At 45.1% G+C, this 26,158-nt stretch overlaps 1 protein-coding gene across 2 annotated transcripts in view; it reads right to left on the bottom strand.

Moving 5' to 3' along the window:
• Window positions 1–9,621, bottom strand: part of OVA1 (methionyl-tRNA synthetase / methionine-tRNA ligase / MetRS (cpMetRS)) — a 60,809-nt gene extending 51,188 nt beyond the window's left edge. For both annotated transcript variants that reach the window (XR_015540762.1, XM_087372498.1), the window contains exons 1-5: window positions 8,752–9,621; window positions 8,449–8,592; window positions 8,174–8,323; window positions 2,015–2,182; window positions 1,482–1,606 (exon numbers count right to left, since the gene is read on the bottom strand). Coding sequence is in view for 1 of the 2 variants with exons in the window: in XM_087372498.1 (XP_087228624.1) it covers window positions 1,482–1,606; window positions 2,015–2,182; window positions 8,174–8,323; window positions 8,449–8,592; window positions 8,752–9,093 (929 nt within the window). In the remaining variant the exon portion in view is untranslated. The remainder of the gene's footprint in view (window positions 1–1,481; window positions 1,607–2,014; window positions 2,183–8,173; window positions 8,324–8,448; window positions 8,593–8,751) is intronic.
• Between the last annotated feature and the right edge of the window lie 16,537 nt (window positions 9,622–26,158).

The following is a 26,158-nucleotide window of genomic DNA, read 5'->3' as shown; positions in this document are numbered from 1 at the left end:
GTAAAAGCAGAGAACAGAGAAGGGGGACAATGATAGCTGTGATGCTAGGAAATACAGCAGACTAGACAGAGATTTAAAGAAAAAGTCAGGGACTTCAACGGTTCAAGGTTCTTCATAGATGAAAGTCTCACCCTAAGGCAACACGAGGAAATGATTGCACCTATAGAGGCTACAAGACAGCAAATCCACAAACCAAACATAGGGAGACGGTCAATGGGACCAAGGCACAAAGGCACACATTAGCATCGATGTTTTGGAATTGCAAGGGGCATCCATGGGAAAAAGGAGCTACCTATCACATTATACCAGACTGTGATGTGAAATTCTTGGCCAAGACTTCAAAGCATGAGAATTGAAGGATTCCTAGACTTCGACATCTTCTCAATATGGAATAAGAAGTAAAACAGACACGGACAAGGAGAAGTAACATGCATGACCTGAAAACCTTGGAAGGAAAAGTTGCAAAGACAGATAAACACAAGATATATCTGCCTACAAGATAAGAATATACAGGATCGGCAGATTTGTTCATGGCACATTACAGGTCTCCCTTCTATGATACATTCCAGGAAGTGCAAGTCAAAAGGGAAGACCTGTTTGCAGACCTACAGCAGACACCATTCAATTCAAACAGGAGTGAAATTTCATGACAAGAGGAAATTGTAATCCAAGGAGCAAGGAGAAGTAACATGCCCACAAGAGGGTGGAGGAAAGAGAAACACCAACTGGCTATTGACCACATGTGGAGTAGCACAAGCATGCTTATTGCAAATCGAATGGTTACATTCAGAAACAAGGGCACCTGTACTTGTGAGACCAAACTGTTAGAAAAGACAGAGTGGCAGAGGTTGCTTGCTACAGCCAATGCTCCACGCAGCAGAAGATAGATAAAACAAGATAGTGCCCAGGAACTACACAGAGCTAATTTCAAACCCAACTTCTTTCCATGATGTGTACTAGTGTGGAGAGAGAGAGGTGCAGACAGTAAATGAACAATGTTGTAGAGAAAGAAAGAAAGAAAGATGTATTAATGTCACAAATTGCTGACTTTGTATTGTTTTCGTCAAATAGAATAAAAGGTTGCTTTCTCCGAGGGCAAAGGGGGCCCCATGTATGATATACTTGGTTGCACTTACATATGAGTCCAGCTCTTTGATTTGATGAACTCTCACAGTCAAACCTTAGATGCAAATTTTTTAATTATTGACATTAACAAAATCTAGATTTTGTTGTAATCTTCAATGTCATACTCTAAAAACAAAGTAGAACAGCACTGTAGAATTCAAAGCAAGAGTCAATAGAGAGGCTTTAAAGTTTGAAAACACTTATGTTTCAGCATGTACCCAATCAACTTTTGATGATTTACACCTTTTCTTGTCTTTAGCTTTCAACAAATTACCATACATGTGAAATTCACCAAATAACCCTATGTAAATTGGTAATCTCTTATGCATGAGGAGGATTGAGTGAATGGTCATTACCCCAGGAGAGCATCAAACCAGACATAAATAGTTTGCTTGTGGTCTGTGGGGACAGGAATACCCCAGCGAACTTCTGCACGAGAGATTGAAAAATCCCTTAAACCATCCTTGACCCAACCTTGCACCTGTATAAACATACATGCACATTTTATGGCTTTTTGTTCCTCTTCAAGGGAGGAAGCCGAGAGCAAAGCAGTTTTGTGTGTGTGTGTGTTGTGTGTGTGTGCACCATCTTTCTTCAGGCACTCTCTGCAGCAATCTTTCTATGATTGCTTGCAAACTAAGTACATAGATCCTGACGTGTATCTGTCTTATGCTGAGATCTTCTCGCAATGTATTTTTCCACATATAGTGATTCTGTAATATAAAGCAACAATATTTTCACCCCAAAAAAAGTGTGTGTGTGGTGTGTGTGTGGTGTGTGTGCGTGGAGAGAGAGAGAGAGAGAGAGAGAGAGAGCCATTTGTAGTAAAAGTCAAGCAGCCCAAGGATGACATGCACGGAAACAAATACATACATGTGCCAGGGCTTACCTCATTCAAGCGGAAACTGGGTTGCACAAACTGAGGATTTGAGGAAAGAAGATCTTCTAGGCTCTTTTGATAATTCCTAAGAGCAAAAAAATAGTTATCTTCTTTTCTGTGTTCGCATGGCTTCCGGTGAATTGGACAGCATTTCTCTTCAATCAAGTCCTTCTCATCCTATTAGCCAATAAAAGGATGAATCATACACCCAAACCCATATTTAATTTGATAATGCTACAAACATCCCATATTTAATTTGATAATGCTACAAACATCAATGCAATCAAATCCTGTAATTAGAACGACTCGATACGCTGTCATGATAAGCCTGAGTTATTGAGCTAGCATACAATTACCAGCATTTACATTAAAAACTGGACCTTCTAGAACAGCATTTAAGATGAGCTAAATTAAAGCTCACACAAGTGATTCGTCTTAAAGCACGCCCATGTCTTCTAGAATCTATCTCGACCACAACGTCTCACATGCTACAATAAGCAGCCTTGTACTCCGCCTCTCTAGAAGAAAGGCAACTCTTGGTTGTTTCTTGCTTAGCCATGAATGAACCCTGAAGCAAGAATGGAACAATAGCCAAAAGTAAAATCCGAGTATCCCAATCACCTGCCCAATCTGATTCACAAAAACCACCCAGCTTTCATCCGCCTTCTTCTTGCAGCTGTCTTTTGCCAAGCGTCCAGATTTCTCATAGTAGAAACACTTCTTGTCCCAGCTTCTTTTCTTCTTGTCTGCATCTCCTGGCTTATCACCCTTGGATTCATCTTTTGCCTTTACCTTGCTGGAATTGCATTTGTCCTTTGCTAGAAACACCTTGTCATTGTTGTTCTCATAGAGTTTCTCCCTAGCCTCCTCCTGCAGCCACAAGGGGCCAAGTTCCTCAAATGTCAAAGGCCTCGTCCTCTCTCCCATTGTCATGGCAGTCACAAAGCTTTTGAAACTCCTCGGAAGCATCCCAAGTACCAACAATGCTAGCTGGCTTGAGTCCACTGTCTGACCAACTGAAGCCAAACGATCTCTCGCCGCCTTCACCTTCGTGAGATGGTCATGTACTTGAACTACTTGCTCCATGTTCATGTTGTGTAACAATTGGTACTGGAGAGATAGGATCCTGGACGTTTTTCCATCTCGGTCAAATCCTTCAGAGCCACCCACGCCTCAGAAGTCTGAACATGTGGAATGACAAAGTCTGCAGTCGTTCCTATGATTAGTGCAAGGGCTTGGGCATCTTTGTCTTCCCATGCTTCGAGCTCATCTATATTACAGCCATCGTGATCTTTCCTGAAGCATCCTTGATGTCCCTGGGCATCGGATCCACCCCCGTTGTGATCTTCCTAGCCACCAAATGGCTATGGATCTTCACCTTCCAGATGGGTTAGTTTGTCCCATAAAGCTTTCCTACTTCTCTAAATTTTGGAATTGTCATAGGACTCAGGAGTGGTTGTGGAAGCAGTAGTAAACGAAGGAACGGAAGTGGGAGTAGACGTAGAAATCACTTTTGAAACCACAGAGAGATAACAAGAAACTTGCCATACCAACGAAACAGGCTCAGCAGGCACCTTACTTTGATCACTCAAGATGCACTCGCATAGAGATGGTCTCACTGCAGAAAGTAGACAGCAGATAGAAGAGAAGAAGAGAGGAAATAACTCAAACTCTATTCATCCACAAACAGCTCACAAAAGAGCACAAAGCTTCCAGCAAAGGGGCAGGGCACAAAACAGCAAGCCAAGTGATTGCACTGCTGAGAACTGTCCAAAATGCCCGTGACACTTTCCCCATATCTCTGTATCCATGGGTGAAGTGATAGTGTTATCTGTTAGAAGTCACTGACCCACTTGTGAGCCCCCAAATGAGGAGGACAGGGGGTCAGTAGACTGTAGGGGGTAAGGGGCTACCTGCAGCATAGGTTTGCGCAGCAGCCTGATCAGTTTGGAGCAGCAGGAACACTCAGAAACTGCTGTGATGGTACAGCACAGGTCTGTGGAGTAAAAGGTCTGTATAGCAGCCTGGAAGATGGACTGCCAGGGCCTATATATAGGCACCTATACCCGCTATCTAACCACGGTTGAACCAGGTACGGCTCTTGCTCCAAGCCTAGCCAAGCTATTTAATGAGGCCTTCTGCAAAGGCTCTCCAACTTCCTAGACCACTAATACCATCATACCCATTTACAAGGCAAGGAATCCCCTGGGTGTAGGTAGCTATCAGACTATCATGGTCGGTATTTGATGGCCAAGGTTACGGGTCAACTCTCGAGATATGCACACAGGGAGTACAAAGATGCGAGCAACTACCCAAGCATCAGACGAGATCGATCCACACTGGATCACATATTCACCCTAGAGGCATCATAGAGGAGACTCGACACCGAAAAGTGAGAGTAAACTACTGCTGTGTGGACTCTTCAAAAGGCCTTGATTCAGTACCACAGGCTCGCCTCATCACATGACTCCCAAGTTTTGGGTGTTGCACACGTCGTTATACGAACAATCAAGGCCTTGTATGAGAGAGTTACAAGCAGAGTGCCCACCTATAGGCCTGTCAGAAGAGGTGAGCAGCCTCTCCCCCAACCTCTTTGGCATGTACATTGATGAGCTGGCCTCTTTTATCGACACAACACGCAATCAAGAATCAACTCTGGCTCCCGCATGATCAAGAGCAAGCAATGTACCCCACATGACGATATCCTAGCACAATTTGCAATGAAACCCTTGACATAGATAACTCATTCCAAATCATCACCTAGCTTGACCAAGTCGAGCAGTTCGGCTAGACAAATGCAAGTCGAAAGAGACTACCTTGGATTTCCCTCTCATCATCTATGCAGTTGCAACCGAGGGAGACAAGCAGTGCTGGTGTGCACACATCAACTTCATAGAGATCTGAGGCTCAGTACTCATTGTAACACACAGGAGGTGAAGATAGAGAATCATGTCATGATGCAATGCCCTAGTTACTATGAGATTCATAGGGATATCACTGTCTCTTCACCAATGGATACACGGATTCGAGAAAAGTTATTCCTTCCCAAACCACAAATGCATTGTGCTATTTGCCAAATGGCCTACAAAAACTAGGGAACTAGCAAAGACCCTGAAAAGGCAAGCGAACAGCATCGAGTTAGACAGAAGAAAGAAAAGAGGAACTCCTTGGCTACTACAAAGCTATCATTTAGTAACTAGTCTCCCAATAGTCATCCTAAGCAGAACAACGTTGCCAAGTTCCATATGAAGCGAATGGCGTTCCCTAGTAACTATGAGGTAGAGCTCAACTGCACATGATAGATACGAGATACACAACACGCAACGTCACAGGATAGGAAAAACTCCAGTTTTCTTCTTGTTGTTCCTAGGCTCATCAATACTTTCTTTTGGAGGCGTGATAAACAGCTCTGCTTTCCCCCGGGGGGTACACTCATGTTGATCAGTTTCTTGTCTCATGGGTTTTTCGGCCCTCCCTTTCTTTCTTTGTTTCTTGCCCTTGCTCCCTTCCTGCCTCCTTCCTTCCCTCCGCAGGACTGTCCTTCCATCCCATTGGGACCCTCTACCCTTTCCCCCTCCGAACATGCACCCTAGCCTGCAGCACCTTTCCTCTAAGTTGGTAGGCTGACCACTATTTGCGGATGTCCATCTAGTGCCAATTGCTCCTGACTGTCCCTGGCAAAGCCAGCCACCATTAGCAGCCCGTTCGTGGATGGCCATTTGTGGATGTCCTCTCACTTGACGCTGCTTTGGGCAATATCTAGGCCGATCGCATTTGACTATTCGTGGATGTTTGTCTGGTGGTGGGTGCACTTGACTGTCCCTAGCAAAGTTGGTTGCCACCACTAGCAGCCCATTTGTGAAAAAAATTGTTTGGTTTGCATTTTCTCTGGCAGCATTGAGTGCCATAGTTCGCAGCTCTGTAAGATTAATTAAGGCAGCCCACAAGGCCCAAGAGGGCCAAATTGAGATAATGCTACCTATAGGGGCAGCGAGCCCCAACACAGCCTCTGTTGGAAAGGTCACCTCCCCATCTGTAAGCCCCCAAATGAGGAGAGCATGGGGGAGGGAGACCTAGGGCAAGGTATGCCCAGAGAAAGGGGCCAGCCACTGTACGGATCAGTACGGGCTGCTGCAGGGCAGTGTATGGAGGGTGTGCAGGGTGCGCCAAGGTCCGGACAAGGGCTGAACAGAGGCAGAACAGTAGCAGCATGGAGTCGCACTGTTGCAGCAGGTATTGGGCAGGTCTATGGCCTGCAAGCAGGGCTGGCAGGTGGCGGGGTAGGCAGTCCAAAGGGGCTGGGCCCTGCATGGAACAAAGGGCCAGCAAACGGCCCTAAATAGGGCTGGATAGGCAGCCAACCAGCCAACCAACTGGTCGGTTGGTTAGGGCTGCTACAGACCAGCCAGTCGGCCCAATTAGGGCTGGCTGGTCGGTTGGTTCAAGGGGGCCTTGAGCCCTATAAAAGGAGAGGCCCTGGGCCTCATTTCATAATACATATCCAACATTCAGCCAGAGCAGGAGCAGACAGGAGCAGCCAGAAGCCACTCCCTTGGGCCTCACACTGGGGGTGAAGGAGAGTGGAAGGTGAGCTGCAGACTGAGTTCCCTAGAGGCTGGACCTTGGCTGTCTTCTAGGGCAGCAAGGTGTTGTGATCATCATATTCTCTGGAGCAGCCAACCACCAGCAGATTGAAGCAGCAGGAGGACCTTCCTTGGGCCTACATCCAGGAGGTGAAGGAGGCACATAGAAGCTGCAGACAAAGCTGAGAAAGGGCTGCCTACCTAGGCTGATCTACAGGCAGTAAGGTAGAGAGAACCATTCTGGACAGAGAGTCTACAGACGCTTGAGGTGGAGCACGCGGGCTCGAGTCTAGAGATAGCCAGCAGTTAGGAGAAGTACCTTGTGGTAAGATCAGAGGACCTCACCATTGGTGGGACTCTGGATCTATCTCTTTTGTATTGTGTCCATAGCTTTGGATGGAAATATATTGTTTTGGTGGTTTCTCTATCTGGTTGGTTCATTGTCTATCGATGAGCCTGCACATCTATTCTATACACATACATTGAAGAAGTTTGTGATTCCACACCCCACACCACACTGTGTGAGCTCCTAGGCATTACTATCAGTCTTCCGCTGTGCGTACCCTCTATTGGGTCATTTCTAACAGCCTCGGACTGCTGCTACTACTCCACCCACTTTTCCCATTTTGCTACTACTACTGCTGCAACTCAACTAGCACCCCTCCTTCCTAGCTTCTAGGTCTACATAGGTAAACTGCAGTTTGCCCCAAATGCTGCACCCAACAAATTACATCCCTACTCCAATGCATTCCTCAAGCAGCCTTCCTTCAAAGTTCTAAGCACGTCAGCATGCCATCCAATTTTAAAATATGTAGGTTGCAGGAGATCAAGGTTCTTGTCCCATACATGGAATGGCTACTTCCTTGCATTCACTATTCAAATCCCCATAGTATTCATGACTTCATCTCTGATGTCCGATAGAGATGGCTATGTCACTAGTCTCTCCATAGGAAGCACAGATGTTGATAGACACACATTTTTCCACTTATCAAAATTCCCTTGGTCCAACTTTCTCTCAAGCAACCTCGTGGAAGAGAGAGAGTCTACATCCTTTCCCAGGTGAGCACCGAGCACATTACCATGAGCCTTTGAGGCCTGCCGCTTGACTCTTATTCTTAGCTTAGCAGGTTGTACTTGACTTTGTGAAAATACTAGGCCAATGTGGCCTATGCTTTTACGGGAGCTCATGACAGGAACTAGACTGGCCTATGCTTGTTTTGTTTTGTTTTGTTTTGTACGCAGAAGCTGGATGGACCAATGTTGTCCCATCATAGAGAGTTGGAGACTGTGGATAGCCATGTGACTCGTACTCGAGCTCATATAAGCACACGTATCAATATCTGCATGGCAACAGATTGCAGGATTCCTATTCCCTGCATAAGCGATACAATTAAAAGGGAACTGCATAATCTGTTGAAGCTCAAGAATTACTCAATGAATCAGGCAATCTGAATTGCAAGACAACAGTAAGCAGTACAACTACGACAATCTTACCACTTGTTCGACCCCATGAGGGTAAGCAGAAAGCTTTAAAACAGTTGTTTCTTTCAAAAGAAAGACCAGTATGTGTGGTTACGACAGGCACCTTAAACTCCTCACAATTGATACAGTAGAGACCTTCGTAGTCTGCTCGATAAATATCACCTTTTTCAGAGACCCTTCTGTAAAATTCAGCCACGATCTTTTCATGGCTAGGGTCTGTTGTCCGAATGAACCTATCATAAGCAATATCTAGCTGCAATGCCACAAACGTTAGGATGGGAAATTCCTCGGAAATAAACTATGAGAGCAATAAAAAGAGGAAAGCTGGGCTAAAACACTGCGATTATAATTATAGTTATAAATGGTCGAGCTCATTACATCTTTCCACAATGATCGATAGTCGGCTGCAATTAAATCACAATGCTCTTTGGGTTCACGACCACTGGCAGCTGCTGCAAGAGCAATTTTCTCTCCATGCTCGTCTGTTCCTGTCACGAAGACGACTTTCCGACCTTGCAGTCTCTGCAGGTTACGGACCCATAATCAAATTGAAGCGCTTTGCGGTTTCAGAAAGTGCGCATGGAAGCGTATGCACGAGCTACACAAGCTAGGCCAACATATATCAAGTGCACGGTGCTTACAACGGTGCGATTTCGTTAGCAATTTGGGCTGCGGCAAGACCTGAAACCTGCTAAGAGCATCCGCAGCAATGGTGGGATAGGCGCTGCCCATGTGCGGAGGCGCATTGACGTAATAGAGAGGGGTGGTAACGACAAACGGTCTGGCGGTTTCAGGCCTTTCTTCATCCGCTGCTGCTGCGGTGTGTGCGCCAGAGCTCTGCTGATTGACACAAAATGTCGTCGTTGATTTAGAGCGAGCTGGTTGGCGACTGCTGCTGCGAAGGCGCAATGGGTTGGAGAGGGTGGGAAAGGATGAGCAGGGGAGGGGGTAACAACGAGGGGAGGGGAGGAAAGGGAGCAAGGGAGGAGGAAGGAAGTGGATGGGGCTGGACCTGATGGCCATGGCGTTGTGGGTGCTCTTTGTTTACAATGAATCAATCAATCGCTCGGGCTATCAATCAATCTCTCCATGGGTGCTCTTTGTTTACAATGAATCAATCAATCTCTCTGTCTATCAATCAATCAATCGGTGCTCATTGTTTACAATGAATCTCTCTGGCTATCAATCAATTTCTCTGGCTCTCTCTCCGGTTGCAATCGTTCTGTCTAATCGTTGCTTTTCTTTACCAAATCTCGAGCTTAGAACTGCTCTATCGCCCTCGTTGCTTTTCTTTACCAAATCTCACCCTTTACTGCGACTCATCAGGGATCACTGCTCGACCTTGCAACTGGACTCCTAATCTCTTTCTGTTCCCGTTGGTGGTAACTATTTGTCTTCTCAAGCATGCAACTGTGGATAATCTCTAATAACCTTCGTCTGCTCACATGCTCGGGTCAACACAGGCCGCTCACCTACACTTGGTGCTCAGGTAAGTGAGTAGGCGGTTTGGGCCTTTTCTTTCTGGCTCCCCACTTTGGATCCCCTCGGAAAACACCTACCCTTCACAATTGGCCTCATGACAAATCCTTTTCTCTATGATTTCTTTCCCACATTTAATATGCAAAATGCTCTCCAATGGGGCAGCCATGTGCCCTCATTTCACATATAAGGGAGGAATCAGAAATTAGAATTCAGTCAATTTATCGGGAATCACAATAAACATGTATGTTAGGAGACTATGGGCCTTTTCCCACTAGCAATTAGGCTATGTTAGTGAGCTTAAACATAACTAGTTAAGTTAACCTTAAAATGGAAATTGCATTCCTATCGGTAACCCATTATGTTATGCAATGGTCTTAAATAAAACTTTCGGGGTATTTTTTATACAAAATGGTTTAGTTCATCGATCCAAAGTCAATTCTTTAAAGTTAAGGTCACAATGGATTCTTCTTTGCAAGACCTTTCAAACGAGAAGGGCACGCAAACCTTCTTCACACCTTCCATTTCTGAAATGGGCCACGTACAAGCTTGGACAAGGTTGGAGTGAGGGAGCTGGTTCGCACTAGTTGTGTAGAGTGTGGGAGAGCGGCTGAGGAGAGTGTGCGGGCAACGAAGTATGGTATATGAGTAAGCGGGCTGCAGTGGCAAGTGAACAAGCAGGTGTGCAACAAGCGAGAGAGAGAGTGTGTGTGTGTGTGTGTTAACCCTGTGGCAACAAGGGCTAGAAGTACACTCTAAGACAACTATGAGAGCATTGTGTGTGTAGAGTAGTGGGAAGCTCTGCTTGTAATATCTTGATCTTGAAAGATAGTATGATAAATCTTAAAGGATGAGGATAACCAAAATCCTCTCTAGAAAAGATCCAATCATACTTGCAAAATCAGGATCTAGAGAGAGAAATACTAAATCTAGAGAGAGAAACTAAAAGCCTACACTTTCAGAGGTTCTCCACTTTGTGTAGAGACCCAAAAGGTTCCCTCACTTTGTGTAGAGACCCAAAAGGTCCCTCTCAAAAGTGGAGAGACCAACATGTATAAATATCTCTCAAATGGAATGAAGCTCCCACTCTTTGGGATTCAGTGTTCAAGCTCACTATTGTGTTCATGCGATTGATTTCCATTGCATCCATGCTCTCTTACACTATTGTGTTCTAGCATGCCCTTACCCTTGCACTCTCTACCCTTGAACTCCCTCCTCCTACTCCTCCCTTCTCCTTCTTCTCCTCTTCCTCCCTCCCTTCCCCTCCTTCTTCCTCCCTCCCTTCCCCTCCCATCTCCTCCTTCCTCTCTCCCTTGAACTCCCTCCTCCTCCTCCCTTCTCCTCCATCTCCTCCTCCTCCCACCTCCTCCTCCTCCTTCCTCCTCCTCCTCCCTTCTCCTCCTCCTCCCTCCTCCCTTCTCCTCCTCTCTCCCTTCTCCTCAACCCTTACCCCTCAAATCTGCGAAGGAGACTAGCTCTCCACTCAATCTTGGACTCCTCCTAAGCCCTACAACCCCCTCTGAACCCTAGAACTCCTAGTTAACTATCTCAACCCTATCCCCACTTCTAACCCTGAAATCCCCTTCTAAAGCCTTGAACTCCCATGGAGGCGAGAGCCTCCATCAATCGTTATAATCAAGCCCTCTTTCTCATTCATGTACACATGAGATCTACTTTCCATGCTTACACCTCTCAATGGAACACGACCCAAGGACCTATGCCACACTTGTGAAAACCTATACTACAACGAGCAACAACACGACTGTAGGTGACCAACACCCTCGGAACCTGCACTTGGGTAAAACAGAGACAACATTTGGTGCCGTTGCCTGGGAGGTTAGCACGTGAAGTGAAAGCGAAGCACGTGCTTGCATGTGTGAAAAAAGAACCCCCTACGAAAAACCATACTAGATACATCCCTCAAGGCAAAGGAGTGAAAAAATGCTTCCAAAAAATGCAAAAGGATAATGTTAACTTACAAAATCACATTAATACACTAAACACCCAAAATTAACCCTTAATCCTCCCACATCCTATAAAAGCGACACCACCCCCCTCATTTCTTTCCCCACCCTTTTGCTAGCGACTTCCTTCTCCAAATTCCGTTAAGCTGCCATAATTTTCGTCTTTCTCTATTTTTCGTCCACCACCACCACCACCATTTTTTTGTGTCAATCCCCCCTCCACCACCACTTTTTTCGTCACCCCCCCTTCCATCTCCATCTCCACCTCCAATCATCTTCCTCCCCACCACCTCCACTTTTTCCGTCCATTCCCCATCTCCCCCACTCAAGGCAACCATCCTTTTTCCCTCCACCATCTCTCTACCTCTCTCTACAACCCATCTCCCCTTATTCCCCTCCCCCTCCATCTCCCATCTCCTCCACCACCCCCCAATCTCCACTATCTCTCTACTTATCTCTACATCCCATCTCCCCTTTTTCCCCTCCCCCTTCATCTCCCATCTCCTCCTCCACCCCCCATCTCCAACTCCCTCCACTCCACCATCTCTTTACCTCTCTCTACATCCCATCTTCCCTTTTTTCCCCTCCCCCTCCATCTCCCATCTCCTCCTCCACCCCCCATCTCCAACTTCCTCCACTCCACCATCTCTCTATCTCTCTCCATCCCCCACTTCCTTCACTCCATTATCTCTCTACCTCTCTCTACATCCCATCTCCCCTTTTTCCCCTCCCCCTCCATCTCCCATCTCCTCCTCCATCCCCCATCTCCAACTCCCTCCACTCCACCATCTCTCTATCTCTCTCTATCCCCCACTCCCTACACTCCATTATCTCTCTACCTCTCTCTATCCCCCTCCACCTCCACCCCCCTCCACCCCCACCTCCTTCCCCCCTTCTTCCCTTTTTCCCACCCATCTCCATCTCCACCTCCACGCCCCCTCTTTACCCCCTCCACCCCCCCCCCCCTTCTACCCTCTCCCCCCCATCTCCATCTCCACCTCCACCCCCCCCCCTTCTTCCCTCTTTCCCCCCCATCTCCATCTCCACCTCCACCCCCCTTCCCTCTTTCCCCCCATCTCCATCTCCACCTCCACCCCCCCCTTCTTCCCTCTTTCCCCTCCATCTCCATCTCCACCTCCACCCCCCCTTTACCCCCTCCACCCCACCCCCTCTCCTTTTTTTTTCCCCTCTTTCCCCCCCTTTTTTCCACCTCCACCCCCCTTCCCTCTTTCCCCCCCATCTCCATCTCCACCTCCACCCCCTTTTCTTTTCCTCCTTCCCCCCCATCTCCATCTCCATCTCCACCTCCACCCCCCCTTCCCTCTTTCCCCCAATCTCCACCTCCACCCCCCCCTTCACCCCCTCCACCCCTCCCTCCATCCCCCTCACCCCCCTCTCTTTTTTCCTCCACCCCTTCTCTCTCTCTCCCTCCCCCTTTCCCCCCCCCCTTCTCTCTCTCTCTCTCTCTCTCTCTCTCTCTCTCTCTCTCTCCCGCCCCCCCTACCCTCAAAGGCCATAAGGCCATAAGGCCTTGAAGGCGCCCGCCTAAGGTGGAGCCCGCCCACGCACCAACAACAGCGATGCTTGCACACAAGCAATGCCCACGCTATGCGATGGCGCCCGCTTGCATGCCACGTGGCAATAACGCACGCCAAGCCTTAGCCTTAAGAGGCTAAGGCTTTAGGCCTCCCCCCCCCCCCCTTCCCAAAAAAAAAAAAAGAGAGGGTAAAGAAACCTAAAAACTAATCATAGTTAGGTTAGTTCGCCTAGGTTAGGTTAAATAACCTAGGTTAGGTTAGATATACTCTAGTTAGGTTAGTAAAACCTCGGTTTAGTTAGCTAGGTTAGACTAAGTATATTTGAGTTGGTGGCTTGACTGCAGTTAGTTAGGATAGTTATTCTAACTACAAAGTTAGCTTAACTAGTAGATTAGCTTAACTTCCTTAGTTTAGTTAGTCCATCCTAGTTAAAGTTTAGGACCATTCACACCAAACTTAAGGGCAAGGACCCTCCCCACAAAAAAGGACCATTTTTACCCTTACTTTAACCCCTCGTAACTCATCCGTTTGGGACCCAGATTGAACCAGAATTTCACACACGAAAACACCACGCTACGAGATATTTTTCCAACCCATTGCACACCATTTCAACATCCCTAGTACTCCTCATTTGCGCCCTCGTGTAGGCCTCATTTCGCATAAATTTGCTCGTATCTTCACGTCGTGACCTTCGATTAACAATCCATCTGCACCGGCACAGTTCCCTTCACACGTAGGACAATCTTAGGCACATTATTAACACGATGGTCCCTACACAAACTAACCCTCCAAACAAAACTATACCAACACCCGCACTTATGACGGAGATACCGTTTGCAAATCTCGCCCAATCTGCATGCAGCTACATTCCGGCTAACGCTTTCGACTCCAACGCTTGCCAAATCTACATACAACTCCGCTGAAACCACCGCCCCCGACAATCCTCTAACCCGAATCCCCCCCTGAGATTCAATCACTCCCTTTAACAGCTGACATTTTCCTTAATCGAAGAAATAATAACACTCAAGGCAGGCACCCCTTAGAAAAACTGGAACTTCCCAAATATGATGGTAAGGGAGATCCAGCCCGATTCCTCTAGCATTTTGATGCCGCATGCCGAGCAGGCGGAGATCAATCCCATGAAACCAAGGTGGCTTGGTTTCCCATGGTCTTAACTGATGAAGCATTTGAATGGTACCTAGACCTTCCAGTGGAAGAGCGCGCCACACGGGACCTACTTCAAACAGAATTTAAACGACGCTTTCAAACGGAGAGGCTACAAGATGATCCCGCTCTCCAACTAAGCAAGATCGAATAAGGCCGTCGAGAAGATGTACGCATGTACCTGGGTAAAATGAAAAGATTAATTGCCAAATGTGACCCACGCCCCGATGCAAAGTACCTCACGGCCTGGTTCATTGCGGGACTAAGAAAGAAAATCTGAAATGATATGAAAAAGATAAACAGCTATGAAACATTCAGTGCTGCTCATGCGGCAGCCATTGACATCGAGGATGGCATGACTGACTTAGACACTAGCAGTAATGATGGTAGACCTAGTGCGCGAGATAAGCGCTTGAAAAAGGGCAAATCAAAGTCCACTGCTGAAACATCAAATGAAGATCGCCTAGAGGCCATGACCATGAAGTTGAAAGAAGACATGATGCAGGCCATGGAACAAAAACTTCACTTGTCTCAGCCACCAACTCAGACATATCCACGGCGAGAAAATGTCTGGTGCCCACATTGTATGGCCAACCATACAACCAATGAATGCTCGATCTTGAGGAATAGACTCAACCCACCAGAAGTGGCTCAACCCCCATGCTTATGGTGCCCCATTTGCAATGCTGCAGGGCATGATGTAAATACTTGCTTCTACAATATGAGGGTAGCACAACCCCGGCCCCAACAATACCAACAACCGTCGCAAATCCTAGTGTACAAACAACCGGGACTGGCACCTAATGCACAAGTGCCACATCTCAACCCACTCCCGGTGAGAACACAAGTGCCTCAACTAATGAGGAATCCCAATCCCCCGCAATATCCACGGGCTCCCAATCTTGCTCCAGTAGTTCTGGTGCAACAACTCTAAACTGAAGTGCAGGAACCTCATTATGAGTATGAAGCAGAATACCCTATGTACTACATGGATGGTGCTGAAGGACTCATCCCGGTGTATGCAAATCAAGTAAGACCCACCACATATTGAACACCCATCAAGTTTTTTGGTTGCGGAGAAAACCACCGCATAGCAGAATGCCCACACAAGGGTAACCCCACTTCATTCCAACCTGTGTGCAGGGAATGCAGAGTTGGGCATGCTTGCATGGATTGCCCACTAAGAACAAAGCCTCGGCTAACCACGAAAGTAAAACTTGAAGTACCCATGGGGATGATAAGTGTGGAAAATCACAGTGTGGCATCACAGCCAATCTTGATCATAACAAGACAACAGAAAGAAGCGGCACAGCAAAAACTCCTTTCAGCTCAAAAAGCAAAGAGCCCTCTGGCAAAACAAGCCATGCCAATCCCACAACACAGTGAGACCATGCCTAGCATATCCATGAAAAGTGCCACCCAAGGAGCCAAGGAAGCATACCCCAATGCTGAAACTAAAAAGACGCGCTAACAAGCCTTGAAGCAATGGGTTCAACAAGAGCAAGAAAAATTTGAGGCAGACAGAATGGCAGCAGCAGAGGACAGAGCACCATTAGCACCTAGCATTGACACAGTGATTGATCCCAACAACTTCCAAGAGGTAATAGAGCAACATGTAAAACATCCCCAATTGGATGGCATCGCACTAGCAAGCTTGATAAACTACCCAATCACGATGCCAATTGGGACCTTACTAAGAATTGCCCTACAATGTGGGAAAGCTTCAAGGGATGGATCGAATCTTCAACATACTTCCCCCCCACCTGAAGAAGAGGAAAAGACAATTTCGATAAAATTCGATGCTCGAGATGACATAAAAAATGTAATTATCTAGCTGGAGCATAAAGCCTTTGGTCAATACCCGACAATAGTGGATGGCGGAGCCGAAGTAAACATTCTGGCACGAGAGCTATATGAAAAATGGGGTCTACCTCCAATGCAGAAGGCCACATTTAACATCTACCTAGCTAACCACATGAAAATGAAGCCATTAGGTATCGTTGACAATGTGTCAACAAAAATTGCGGGAGTAAGATTCACACTCTAGTTTACTATATTGGATCTTCCCAAGAGTGCCACAACATACCAGTTATTGTTGGGAAGACCATGGCTTCGAGAAGCGTCGGTACTCCATGATTGGGGCACCAATAGGATCACTATCCAAAATAGAGAAATCGCTGTAAAGATAAATCTGGGAACAGGGGAAATCAAACCCACTATTCCTAGAAATGTTGAAGACACTTCTTCCACTACAACCACCAGTCATGCATCCCTTGAACCTACCAATGCACAAAAGCCCATACAAGGGGATACACAGAGTGACATCAACAATTGGATACAAATGTTGGCTACAATAGATAATTGTAAGACATGTTGCCAGATGTGGATGCCCAAATGATACAACTAGAAGCACCAATCTGGGACGATGAATTAGAAGTAGTGGAAATGCCAGTCTTCATGACAGGCATCGAATGGGACAGTGACCCTGAAGAGTCCATAATAGAAGGCTACGGTGCTAACATAGAGTGGGATCTGGAAATAGAAGTTGATAATGCATCGTTGGAAGGCCAAGTATTTGACAATGACTTGGCAATTCCTACAGGCACTCATGGCCATTGAATTCCCCAAGATTGACCCTCCATCACAATCCAAAGGCAACCGCGGTCTAGGAAAAAGAAGGAGGGTATACAGCGCCACAAGGCCAAGATAGAGCATTACAATGAATTTGAAAGAATGTAGACAATAGTGGTAGAATTGTACTTAACTAAGCCCACAAAAGCACCTGAGTCCCCAAATTTTAAATGGGATCTTGAAGGGCTTGAAGGTCTTTGTATGGCTGAAGAACCACTCCTTGGGAGTGCAACTCCTATTGAAAATCCATCACTGGTCTCACTAAGCAAAAAACTTAGAAAGTTCAAACCCAATGTGAGAATGAAGAGTGAAAAGGTCACCGGTAACAAAAAAGAAGAACAAGGGAACATAGGTGAATTGGACCAAACATATTCCAATGAAGCTAGCAGCCAAGCATTCACCTCACAGGGCCATGAAGGCCTAAGGGAAGTTCCCGATTACTTCAAAAACTACACTAGAGGAGAAGCAACAATGGCAATGCCTAGGCCAGTCAGGGAATCAGAGCTCAAAGAAACAGAGAATATTGAGAATACCCCAGTGTATGAAGGACCAGCCAAGACAAGGAAATTGAATCTTGCCTTGGATGGTGAAGAAGAAAAGCCATTATACATTGGTGAACAGCTCACTCTAGAAGAAGAAAATGAATCGAAAGCATTGCTATTGGAATATAGAGATTGTATGGCTTGGTCCTACAAAGAAATGAAAGGGATTTCCCTAGAAGTTGCAGTACATACCATACCAATAAGGGAAGGATCCAAACCAAAGGTACGTGGACCTTACAGGACAAATCCCAAGTATGGCACCCATGTCTATGAAGAACTAGAAAAACTATTGGAGGCTAGTTTCATTTATGAGATCGAGCGTACTGATTGGGTGTCACCAATTTGATTGTTCCTAAGAAAAACAAGAAGCTCTGAATATGTGTGAATCTCAAGAACGTCAATGCAACAACAATCAGAGATCATTATCCCCTACCATTTACTGAAACAGTTTTAGAAATGGTAGCAGGATTTGAAGTGTATAGCTTCTTGGATGGGTTCAGCGGGTACAACCAAGTACAAATTGCACCTCAAGATCAAGCAAAGATAACATTTGCCACAGAATGGGGTATTTTTGCATACAGAGTCATGCCATTTGGCTTATGCAATGCCCCATCTACTTTTTAAAGGGTAATGTACACCACCTTCAAGGAATTTCTCAACAAGTTCCTACAAGTCTTGCTCGACGACTTGTGTGTACACTCAAGAAAAAAGGATCACTTAAAATGCCTTGAAGAAGTGCTTAAAAAATGCAGGGAGTATGGAATCTCTTTGAATCCTCTAAAATGTCAATTCTTGGTCACACACGGAGTAGTCTTGGGACACATAGTCTCTTGACATGGGATTGTACAACTGACATGGACAAAATAAAGATCATCATGGAACTTGCTGGATACTATAGACGATTCATACTGAGGTATGCCATGATTGCAAGGTCCCTATACAATCAAATTCATTTGGACAGATGAATGCAAACAAGCATTCGAAACCCTCAAGTGGAGATTATTGATCACATCCCCTGTTCTAATGGCACCAAATTGGGACATAGACTTTCATGTACATACTGATGGTTCCACCCAGTATACTTTGCAAGCAGACAGCTAAATGATGCGGAGGTGAATTACACCACAACAGAAAGAGAAGCCTTGGCAATGATCTACAGCGTGAAGAAATTTTGACACTATCTATTGGCTACTGACTTTATCTTCTACACAAATCATCAAGCCTTATTATATCTTGTGAATCGGCCATGTACCACAGGTCGGATCACTCGATGGCTTCTATTGTTACAAGAATTCAATTTCAAAATTGTGGTGAGAAAAGGAGCTCAACATTTCATTGCCGATCACATGTCGCGATTGAGGATAGGAGAAGAGCCGAAAGGAATAGAAGATGATCTACCAGATGCCGCATTATTTCAAATAGACGCTGTGCCTGATTGGTGCGCAGACATCATTGGGTATTTAATGGCAGGAAGACCACCTCTTGAAATGAAAGTAGTGGATGCTAGGAAACTAATTCTAAAAGCTGCACCCTATCAACTCATTGCAGGACAATTATATAAGATGGGCAAGGACTAGGTTTTAAGGAGATGTGTGATGCCACATGAGATCATGCCAATCCTCAGTGAAGCACATGAAGGCATTGCAAGCAGACATTTCCAAGGGGAAGCATCAGCAAGAAAAGTCCTCATAGGATACTGGTGGCCAACACTTTGGTCAGATGCCTATGAATATGTCAAAAGCTGTGATGTACGCCAACGAACTTCTAAACCACAACACAAAGACTTCAATCCCCGAACAACAGTCGTTGCACAAAAACCCTTTGAGAAATGGGGGATTGATTTTGTGGGTCCCATCCATCCAGCAGCAAAAGGAACACAGGCACGCTTCATCATTGTGACCAAAGATTACTTTACTAAGTGGGTTAAAGCTAAAGCCATCAGAAAGGCAGATGCCAAAAGCATAGCAAGGTTTTTGTACGAGAATGTGATCACTTGATTTGGATGTCCCATTGAAATTGTGTCAGATAGAGGCACACATTTTGTCAATGAGGTCATCCAAGAACTCTTGTCTCACTTTATGGTGATCCATAGAAAGAGCACACCTTACTACCCGCAAGGGAATGGACAAGCCGAATCCACCAACTAAATTCTATGTATTGTCCTCACCAAGGTAGTAGAACCAAGACGTTCTAATTGGGTAGAGAAAGTAAATGCAGCCTTATGGGCATATAGAACCACACTCAAGGGCAGTACAGGAAATACACCTTTTCAATTATTGTACGGCCTTGAAGCTATGGTCCCAATGGAATTTGTAATACCTAGTCTACGCATAGTAGTACAGAACACATGGGAGATCATGAATCGCTAAAAGAAATACTCTACCAATTAGAGAAGCATACAGAGACCAGATTAGTTGACAACAGAAAAACGAAGAAGGCATGGTTTGATAGAAACCTCAAAGACAAAGACATCAAAGAAGGTGACCTGGTTTTGCTATACAATACCAAAGTCCATAAGGGCAAGCTCAAATTTCTAGGTCAAGGACCCTATAGAGTCAAAAAAATGAATCCCATCGGAGCTGCGCTGCTATAAACGAGAGCTGACTGAAGCGCTACTACATCAACATGCAAGCCATCCCTGACAATAATGAAGATTTGGGGTCCCAAGTCTTCCATAGTTAGGACCAGATTGTTCCACGAGCACTCACTAGCATATGTACACCTTCGCACATATAGGTAGTTTCAATCGATTTCAACCTAGGGCTCAGAGGTGATGACTGTGTCCTAGTTGCCCTATGATTCCCTTAGCAAATTAAGCATATAGGAGGAATGCCTACCTCACTAGTCATGCATAGCGCACCCACACATTTTGAGCACCACAAATAAATTACAAAAATAAAAGCCCCAAGAGATACTTGTTGTAAATCCACACACACAACACCCTCATCACAAAAAGAGTAAAATGCGTTAGCCACTCACAAAAGAAACATGCACTCTTGGCACATGATACTATATTGGCACTGTCAAACTAGAACCTGATTCATGTGTGCAATGCCAGGGTGAAGACAATCCAATAAGATGGGAAAAAGGTCTACAACGCCATCGACAAAGCAACACCATGCCAAACAGCCTAATCCTCAACCTCAACAGCCCTCCTTAAATCACCAACCTGAAGGACACGGTGCAAAGTCACCTACCCAGAGGTCAGCACCAAAATGACCACGACTAGTGGTTTTGGACAGTGATATTGATGAGCAAATAAATGCAACATGCCAAGAAGAAATGCCACAGAACCAAGGGATACTAGAGGTAGGAGAAATGGAGCCAGAGCAATTGACTATGCAAAATGCTGGTGCAAAACACCTTGAGGACCAGACCAACAAAGAGCTAGCAACAGATGGAACAATACAGCTTGTATGGCCACGAGTCTGAATGTTCGCCATGTCACCCAATGCTTACAACTTCTTGCAGTCAAAGAGATAGGTAGTCTTTTTAAGAAGCTAAAATCCTTCTCACCAACACCTGCTATGACCAAATACATTTGTCAATTCATAAGATCATATAAAAGCAGAGAGTTGGAGAAAGATAAGTATGGGACAGTAACATATAAAGAAAATACCTTATAGATCTACCTTAGTAGATCCACTATGCAGGAGTCTTTCTCATTTCCAGATGCACAAGAAGAATATTCAAAGAAACATTTGGATGCAAGATTCTCTGAAATTCAGGATTTATTCCCACCTAACACAAAGTCACAAAGCGGGGGAATATGCCATGAAATAATTTCGGACCCCATATGCAAAGAGGCAACTAAGTTTTTGGTTGACATTTTCAATCATTCAGGAGTGAGAAAAAACTATATGTCAGTAAAAACTCTTACACTCCTTGGTAGAGCAAAACTACAAGATTGGGCTCAACACATATCCTTGCTACTAACCAATTATGTATCCACTACCCATAATGGCAAAAGCTACATTGCTCATCTATTGGCCATAATAATTGGGTTTGCAATAGAGCAAGAGGATGACTCTACACCCTGCTCAACACAAGATATAGAGGACTTTGAAGCATTGATAATATCGCTAGAATGGGAATTAGACCCTCCACCTACTCTCAATGAGGACAGCATGGAAGGGCAACAATCCAAACAGACTCCAGAGGATGACAATGTGCAACTCTGCCAAAGAATACTGTAACTCAGTTCAGTCTTGCTCCTACAACAGAAGGACTCAAACATGGAAATCCAAGAGGATACCATTCCACATAATGACACTGCAAAAGAGCCAAATAACATACCTCTCCAGGAATCACAAGTCACCAATATTGACAACTCCATGACTCTAGAGTCACAACCTACAAATGTCTCTAGTGGCACCATACAACAGACTCTTGTTCAAGTCATAGATCAAAATTCCACATGGGCACATGGGAATCTACTGTATGACCAATACAAGCAAGGCCATAGCACATTCCAGATCATACAACATCATAGCCAACAGTTACAACAATGGTATCAATTATTTGCTACCATGGTGTCAGATGAGCAGGAAAGAGAAATGGAAAGACAGATGCTCCCATCACTCCAATCCAAAGTGCAAAGTGCAGAGACTGAAATTATGAAGCTTAAGGAAAGCATGGCAAAACAAATGCAGCAACAACTCCTTGCACACAATGCTCTAGCAGAAAGTAGAGAGGATGCCCTACAAGCCACGGTTTCTCTCCAAGATAAACACCTATAGCTATTTGAGGCCTTGAACGAAAAGGAAAAGGTCAAGTTATCCCTCTCCCGTATGCAAGCCACTTGTGATGATATCAAAAAGGAATTGATGCAATTAAATGAAAGATTATTACTTAAAAAGGATTAGCTCCATGCCACATTAGACATAAACAATGAGTTGCAAAATATCCTAAAAGAGGGTGAACATCAAATTCAAGCTCTAGAGAAGGAAGGCAGGGAATCAAGGGAGATACTTGTGCACACCAAGGCAGAACTAGACACTCAAGAACAAGAGATACTCCAATTCCGCATGCTTAATGATCAAGTTACAGGGCATCCAAAAGCAGCTCAACAATTCAATAGTCTAAAGCTTGCATACACCTCCACATTGGGTATGTATAAAGATAAGTGCATGGAGTGGCAAAATCAAAAAGCTATAATTTCCAAGTTGAAAATTCAACTACTAGGCCAAGCCGATGATGATGCGGAGGGGTCAGCACAAGATCTTTTGATACAAGGATCACTACATTATACCAAGAGCTTGTTGCAGTTCTCCAGCAAGAGGATCACCTTGAAGGAAGAATACACATACTCTGGAAACACTTGCAAATCAAAATGTTACATGCAGTATCTGGTCTTGATTGGACCAGACCAGTAAGCACAAAGAATCTTCGAGATCTATGCCAGCACATGGATGAAGATGAGAGGAATGTGTTCTGTCTCTTAGTACATGCAAATCTCATACAGGTAAAGGCTGATCCAATACTACATTATGAATGCTTGATGGGAAGCCCTCTTCGGATAATAGCTGGACTCCTACCTTTATTGCAACAATCACCACCAACTTGTTGAGATATGGTGCCATGAGCACATAGATTAAAGGCTAAGGTATGGTATAGGAAAGAATTAAAGTAGCCACCCTAGGATGTGGACTACATGATGTAGAGATGTGGATCAAGGATATCCACAAGGAGAGATGTGGATTAGAGGATCCCATAGATGTTGACTATTCTAAAGGCTCTCTCTATATAAGAAGCCTATCATGTATTGTTGAGTACACATTTGCAATAGATTGAGTGTTTGCTACCCTATGTCTCTCTTGTGGTGCTTTGATCCTCCTTGATCCCTCACTTCGTCATGGTATCAGAGCTCCCTTGTCTTCCATTGAGACATCGAGATCCTTGCGAGAGCATGAGAGAGTGATTGAGAGGTCAAAGGAGATCGAGTGTCGAGTGATTCCATATTTCATTCCGTTGATGAAAGAAAAATTCCGTTCAGTTCCGTTCATTGAGTATTCATTCTTTGAAAGATCTCTGCTCCTTTCGTGAGCATTTGAGAGAGATCAAGAACTTCAGCCGCCTCTATCTAACGACCAAGCGTAGGCCATCAACAAAAAAGGCTTCAAGTGCATCTATAGATAGCGGCCTGAAGCACGACCGATATTACCTTATAGCTATTTTTTCCCTGCATGTAGTCATCCGTTTGACTTGTTGCAATGTTAAGCTGCGAGTAGTCCAAGTCGACTTGAAGGGGAGAGAGGTGAGCTCCAAAATACTTTGAAGGGTTGCTATAGTCAATTTGCACGGTTCAGTCAACCGTAAGCATCTGAGAAGGCATGCCAGATGCGTCCGTCCCTTGTCCCATGTAGAGATTGTGGAAGATGACATTCTTCACAGAAATAGCAGGATGCCAAGGCTTGCAAATGAGCCAAAAGACAAGGATGAAGAGGCCGAGGAAGACGGCACAGGAGAGGAGGACTAGCAAGATCATGTAGATCTACGAGGCGGTGCTGCTTCTGCATGATTCTGGCTCTTCCTCGATAACAGAGCAGGTCGACTAGCCCACGAGGCCCTTCTCAGAGCGACCATTACTGAGGCTGGACTCTACGCGAGCCCGAGTGAGGTTTCCCTCTGAAGGCTGTTTGCAAGGAGATAGAGCATGCAGGAGGCTAGAAGCGCTATTGGTTGTTGAAGAGTGCCTGGAGCACTACTAGCATGGTGGGAGAGCTTGGAGAAGGACTCGATTACTGTTGTTAAGGAGCCATCAAAGTGCCCCTCTATGGAGCTCCCAACGATCTCTCCACGCTGCAAAACAACCTTGCCAGCATCCCGCTTCAAATGACTGCCCTCATTTGCTCTCGCTCCCTACAGTAGCCGCGCCTCCGTCAACGTCGCTCAGCATATGCTCTAGCTTCATCTACCCTCCTGCATTTCTAAGACTACAGACAGCTTCTCCAAACGCCTCATGTTAAGCAGCTCCATCCTCAACACCTACGCGTTGCTCCAGCCGTCGTTCACTACATCGCAGAAACTCCTCGCCGCGTTGCGTCGTCTCATAGAAGCCTCCTCACAGTTCTATTTTTCTTCTCTAACCTTAAGACACGTGGCAAAGATAGAAATTAACCATGGTTAAGTGACTTGGACCTTGGTTAAGTATGACCTTGGGTTAAGGGTTATGGTTAGTTTAACCTTACCATGGTTAAGTCTTTGTAAGTTTGGTTTAGTTAGTTGCCACATGGCATAGTACCACCTAAGCACATAGCCCTTGCTAAGCACAGTATGGAATTCTGCATGTGAATCCCTGTGCCACATTAGCAAAGGCCCCCTCTTCTCCACAAAATCTTCGACGAGGCATAACTCTCAATCCAGAAAGAATTTGCACACGATCCAAAAAGGGAAAATAACTAGTTTTTTGAGCTCTACGCACCTGTCAACTAAGATTTTTTGATTAGACACTGCCAAATTTGAAATTATCTTCAACTAGTAAGACATTTGCAATGGCAAATACGCACCCCAACTGTTGAGTTCACTGGAGAAGGATTCCACACGTGGTCTACACAAATGAGGTATCTCCTGATGCATCAAAAGCTTTGGAAGACTGTAAAAGAAGAAATACCCACTGCATAAAATGATGCCTGTAAGGAAAAAGATGAAGCGGCACTATCACTCATTGGTTTGCACTTGGGTCCAAACATAATTCATCATATAGACTCCATAGATCATGCCAAGGATGCATGGGATGAGTTGAACACAGTGTTTGGTGCAAATGCCAAAAACCAAGAAATCCATCTTAAGATTGAATTCTATGGTATGCACATGGGCTTCAATGAATCCATGGCACAATTTGTCAACAAAATCAAAAGCATTATGACCCAACTAGAGGGCATAAATGCAAAAGTAGGAGAGAAAGATGCACTTGCAATACTCCTTAAAAGCATGCCTACAAAGTACAGTGCACTGACAACCACTTTGAAGAATTTGCCAGATCCAAAGTTTGAGAAATGTGTATCCTCTCTTCTTGAAAAAGAAAGAGAGTTGAAGGCATCGACATCGACATCAACATCTACACACAATAGCTATAATGAAGAACAAGCACTATTCAGTAAAACATTAACAAAGTGCTACCATTGCAGAAGGATGGGTCACTATCAAAGTGACTGTAGACTGAAGAACAAACCAAAGTGTCACCATTGCAAGAAGCTGGGACATAAGGAAGAAGATTGCAAATTGAAGCACCAGCAAGTCAACTACATAGCATCATCATCAAGCCATGAGCCAAATGGTGACATCAATGGAATGTATTGAGAAACGAAAACCCTTGCCAACCTTGCCTATATTTTGTAAATCAAGCCTAACCACTTGAGAGTAGCTATGAAAGCACCCAGGGGAGGTATTGACATGTAGAAACAACACTTGACCACCTTAAGTAGCAATGCATGCACTAAGGGGAGGTGATGTAATGTAACTCACAGCTGACCACCTTGTAGTAGCCAAAAGATCATGGCACCAAGGGGAGGTGTTGAGATATGGTGCCATGAGCACATAAATTAAAGGCTAAGGTATGGTATCGGAAAGAATTAAAGTAGCCACCCTAGGATGTGGACTACATGATGTAGATATGTGGATCAAGGATATCCACAAGGAGAGATGTGGATCAGAGGATCCCACAGATGTTGACTATTCTAAAGGCTCTCTCTATATAAGAAGCCTATCATGTATTGTTGAGTATACATTTGCAATAGATTGAGTGTTTGCTACCCTATGTCTCTCTTGT

Source organism: Dipteris shenzhenensis, chromosome 1, assembly GCF_047967505.1.
Source record: "Dipteris shenzhenensis isolate YYH24624 ecotype China chromosome 1, Dip_SZ_1.0, whole genome shotgun sequence".
Classification (NCBI taxonomy): Eukaryota; Viridiplantae; Streptophyta; class Polypodiopsida; order Gleicheniales; family Dipteridaceae; genus Dipteris; species Dipteris shenzhenensis.
The sequence above is the reverse complement of the archived record's forward strand: the minus strand, read 5'-3'. Positions and strand labels throughout refer to the sequence as shown.